General features: G+C 51.0%; 1 protein-coding gene across 6 annotated transcripts in view; it reads right to left on the bottom strand.

The window, feature by feature from the left end:
• The window catches only part of LOC126995588 (uncharacterized), a 9,675-nt gene extending 5,923 nt beyond the window's left edge, over positions 1–3,752 (bottom strand). Inside the window, exon 1 of one of the 6 annotated variants that reach the window (XM_050855301.1) lies at positions 1,749–3,752. In XM_050855301.1, the coding sequence (XP_050711258.1) occupies positions 1,749–3,701 (1,953 nt within the window). In that variant the 5' untranslated portion in view covers positions 3,702–3,752. The remainder of the gene's footprint in view (positions 1–1,748) is intronic. The other 5 variants (XM_050855300.1, XM_050855298.1, XM_050855290.1 and 2 more) reach the window with 5 other exon arrangements.
• Between the last annotated feature and the right edge of the window lie 1,080 nt (positions 3,753–4,832).

Here is a 4,832-nt window from a genome sequence, read left to right as displayed (position 1 = left end):
AAAAAAACATACAACAAGGCCAACATTATGCTCGGGTTCATAGCGAGGAACTTCGAGTGTAAAACACCAGACGTGATGCTATCCTTGTATAATTCCATGGTAAGACCACCTCAGTATGCAGTGCAGTTCTGGTCTCCCAATTACAGAAAGGACATTGCTTTACTGGAAAGGATTCAACGACGCGCCACAAAGATGATTCCAACCTTCAGGGCTCAACCGTACGAGGAACGACTCAAGCGACTCAATCTCTTTACATTGGAGAAAAGACGCCTACGAGGGGATATGATTCAAGTCTTCAAGTATCTAAAAAAGTTCAATAACGTCGATTACTCCAAATTCTTTGAACTGCAAACCAACTCAAGAACTAGAAATAACGGTTTACCCATTCAGTCGAGTCGATGTAACACAGACATTGGAAGGAGTTTCTTTTCAAACCGAGTCATCCGCCACTGGAACAATCTTCCCTCAGAAGTAGTAAATGCGAATACCATCAACTCCTTCAAATATAGAATCGACCGTCATTTCGCTGCGTCAGGAGTAAACTGAATAACGAGGGGCTTCCATCTGCTCCTCAATATCGAGGTGCTTTCATCTGCTCACCAAGCCCCAAGTGGCGGTCGAGCAGATTAAATCACCCAAGCGGGCGACCTCGTAATGAGCCAATAGGCTTTCTGTTGCCTGCATTTCCATGTTTCCATGTTTCCCTTCCCTTCCCTTCATTACCCTTCCCTTCCCTTCTCTTCCCTTTCCGTTTCTTCTCTTCCCTTCATTTCCCTTCCCTTCTCTTCTCTTTTCTTTTCTTCTCTTCTCTTCTCTTCTCTTCCTATCCTTTCCTTTCTCTTCTCTTCTCTTCCCTTTCCCTCCCTTCGCTTTCCTTCCATTCCCTCCTCCCACTATCTTCCTCCTCCCCTCCCTTGTAACATGGCGAAGTTAATGTTGATTCAAGTTTTGGTGGTGGTGGTGGTTGATGGAGGTGGCGGTGGTGATTGTGGTGATGGTGGTGGTTGTGGTAAAGTTGGTGGTATTGGTATTGATGGTGGCAGTATAGTAGGGTTATGGTAGTAGTGGTAATGCTGGTGGTGGTGGTGGTGGTGATGGTTTTCCCCAGCACCGAAAAATCGAAGAGTCTGACTGACGTTTTCCAATACGTTGTCACGCTGTTGTTCACATTAACGGCTCGCGCGCGCACACACACACTCACACACAAACATACAACATACACACACACACACACACTCACACACAAACATACAACATACACACACACAAACACACACACACACTCACACACAAACATACAACATACACACACACACACACACACACACACACACACACACACACACACACACACACACACACACACACACACACACATGAACGCTAGCAACAATGCCCTGGAAAATTTCAGTGGCCGCAAGCATATGTTAGAATCGTTATTAAAAGGGAAGATATAATAAGAAAATAACAATAGGTTAACTTTAGTGATTGATCAGATATTAAGTAAGAAACACAGCTAAGTAAGTAATCTCCGTGGAAATCCTGAAACATTCCCCGCGGGCCGCCACAACACTGTGGACACGGATACAGCGGCAACTGGCGTCAACACTTTAGCAACCCTTTGCCGGGGAAGCCCCTGGCGCCGAAGCCGCTCCTCGGCGTCGCCTCCGCCAGCTGGCCCTGATGAGCTTTCGCTGCTGTTCGAGCGTTGCCAGGCGGTTTTTGATCTTGGCCTGGACGGCGCGAACCTCGGCGGGCGGCCCACTGATGGTGACGCTACGGGACTCCGTGTCGTTGGAGGGCGGCACCGACACCCTCACGCCGGGGTGCTGCTGCTTCAGCTTCAGGAGCTCCTCGCCCCCGGGTCCCACCACGAGGCGCCGCCTGTTGGGCGCCACGTCCAGCACCGCCGTGGCCACGGTCTCCTGGCGGCGTCGCGCGGCCTCGCGGATCTGAGCCTCGATGACCTGGAGGCGCTTGGCGACTTCCCGCGACGCGGCGGCCGCCTGGCTATTGGGGCCCCTGAAGGTCACGTGGGCGTCGGGGTCCTCCGGCAGCGGCACCGCCACGTGCACGCCAGGGTAGTCCCGCCGCAGCTGCCGGACTATGTCCCCGCGCTGGCCGATTACGTGCCTCCGTCTGGCCGGCGGCACCGGCAGCCGCACCGTCACCACGTCCTCCTGCCAGGACTGCCGCACGCTATGGAGGGGCTGGCTTGGCGGGGGTGTCATAGGTTGTGTCGCTGCAGGTTTATTTTTCCTCCGCGTGACCTGCTTCAACGTAACATTCTCCTTCACTGCTTTGGTCTCTTTCCCATCAGCAGGAGTCATTGCTTTTCCCTTGATCTCATCTTTTGGCACCGCTTTTACCTTGACCTCAGCGTTTGGCACCGCCTTTCCCTTGGTCTCAGTCTTTTGTACCACCTTTCCCTTGGTCTTAGCCCTTGGCATCGTCTTTCCCATGGTCTCAGCGTTTGGTGCCGCCTCCTTCTTTGCGTCAGTCTTGGCATCCGTTTTGTAATCGTCTTTGACATGTGCTTCACCAGATGCCTTCAGCACATCTACTGCAGGGTCCAGCTTCTTGCGCCTCTTTTTCCTTTTCTTTTTCGTGACTGCCTTCCCCTCGAAGGGCACCGCCTCCGCCGCCAACGTGCTGCTTTGCGACTCGTGGCCCGCGAGACCCACGGGATCCTTGCTCACCACTTTGCCTTGCATAAAGTCGCCAGAAACTGGCGGCACTTCGGCCGCTTCCTCTGCTGTATCGGCGGCCTTGTTATCTGCATCACCTGTTCTTTCCATCTCAATGTTCTCTTCGCCACCGCCTTCTTCCTTCACTTTCTTACACTCCACATTCTCTGCGGTGGCCAGCACGTCCATTTCCTCATTATCTTTCGCCACCTCAGACTCCACAGAGTTGTCTACTGCAGGGGATAAGTCTGTAGGTGTAGACTCTGCGCCTACAGAATCATCATCTGTTTCCGTGTCCTTGCTTTCCTCTTCCGTTACCGTCAACTCCTCCATATACTCTGCTGGCGTTGCCCAGCATTCCTCTTCATTGATCTCTTCAACAGCTGTTGTCGCTGTTGTCCAAGTTTCCTCCATTACATCACTATCGGCTGCCGGTGTTGCCCAGTCTTCCACCAGTGCCTTGCAGGCATCGGCTTCAGGGGCATCTACGAAATAGTCGACACTTGGGCTCTCCTGTTGCCCAGTAACTCCCTTTACTCTGCGGCGGAGGAGGTGACGCGCGGCCAAGAGGCCCAGAGGCACCACCAGCGCCAGGGCGACGCCCCAACACAGGCGAACTCCGAAAGCCTCGTGGTCGTGCTCGGCTTCAATAACCCGCTCCTCCAGGCAGGCAAGGAGCCGCCCTGCCTGGCGGGGCTGCAGCAGCAGCCGCCACCAGCAGGCCGACGCCTGGACCGACACCAGCCCGCAGGCCTCCAGGGGATCCAGAGGGGAACTGGGGCGCAGGGGGCCGAGCCATACTTGGCGGGCCAGCAGCTCCCGCGCCCGCCACACCTTGGTGGCGTGGAGGCCCTTGTCCTCCCACGCCTGCACCACCTCGCACACCCGCGAGGCGGTGGTGGCTGCCTTCCACACCGCGCCGACAAGCAGGACAACAAGGCCCAGCCCGGCGCACATCATTGCGCCCTTGACGATGGCCTGTTTGACGGCCTTGTAGACTGGGGTGAGTTCCATTTCAATGTGAAGATTTTTATTTCAAAGGCAACCTTTGAATTGTAAAAGTACGGAGAGACGCTGCAAGGCTCTTTGTGGAGAAAGGGGATGGTAACTTTGAGGGGGCTAGGGAGCACACACACACACACACACACACACACACACACACACACACACACACACACACACACACACACACACACACACACACACACACACACACACACACACACACACACACACACACACACACACACACACACACACACACACACACACACACACACACACACACACACACACACACACACACACACACACACACACACACACACACACACACACACACACACACACACACACACACACACACACACACACACACACACACACACACAAGCACGCACACACACAAACACACACACACACTCACACACAAACATATATATATATATATATATAAATATATATATATATATATATATATCTATATATAGATATATTTATATCTATATATATAGATATATATATATATATATCTATATATATATATATATATATATATATATATATATATATATATATATATATATATATATATATATATATATATATATATATACACACAACACACACACACACACACACACACACACACACACACACACACACACACACACACACACACACAAGATGGATAGAGAATGGAGAGAGAGAGACAGAGAAATATAATAATATATAACAGACATTCATATATAAATACATTTGAGTATAGAGAGACCACAGGTGATAATTAGGAGGATCACACCGTCTCTGAGGCAGGTAATGACGAGATTATTATTTACTCTTATTGGGGGGCAAGAGGAGGAGGCGGAGGAGGAGGAGGAGGAGGAGGAGGAGGAGGAGGAGGACGAAGACGAAGAGGAGAGAGGAGAGGGGGAAGAAGATAAGGGATGAGGGAATGTAATGTAAGGAAGAGAGATGACAAGAAAAAATGGATCAGGATGAAGAATGAGAAATGTAAGTAAACTAAATGATGAAAGGGGAAGAAGAGGAAAGAGAAGGGTATGAATGATAAGGAATGTTCTGAAGTGAAGGAACAGGCGCATTGGGGAGTGGAGAATGAATGGGGAAAGAAGGGAGGCGAGGGGA

Source organism: Eriocheir sinensis, chromosome 1, assembly GCF_024679095.1.
Source record: "Eriocheir sinensis breed Jianghai 21 chromosome 1, ASM2467909v1, whole genome shotgun sequence".
Taxonomy (NCBI): Eukaryota; Metazoa; Arthropoda; class Malacostraca; order Decapoda; family Varunidae; genus Eriocheir; species Eriocheir sinensis.
Note: the sequence above shows the minus strand (reverse complement) of the source record. Positions and strands in the feature narration are given on the sequence as shown.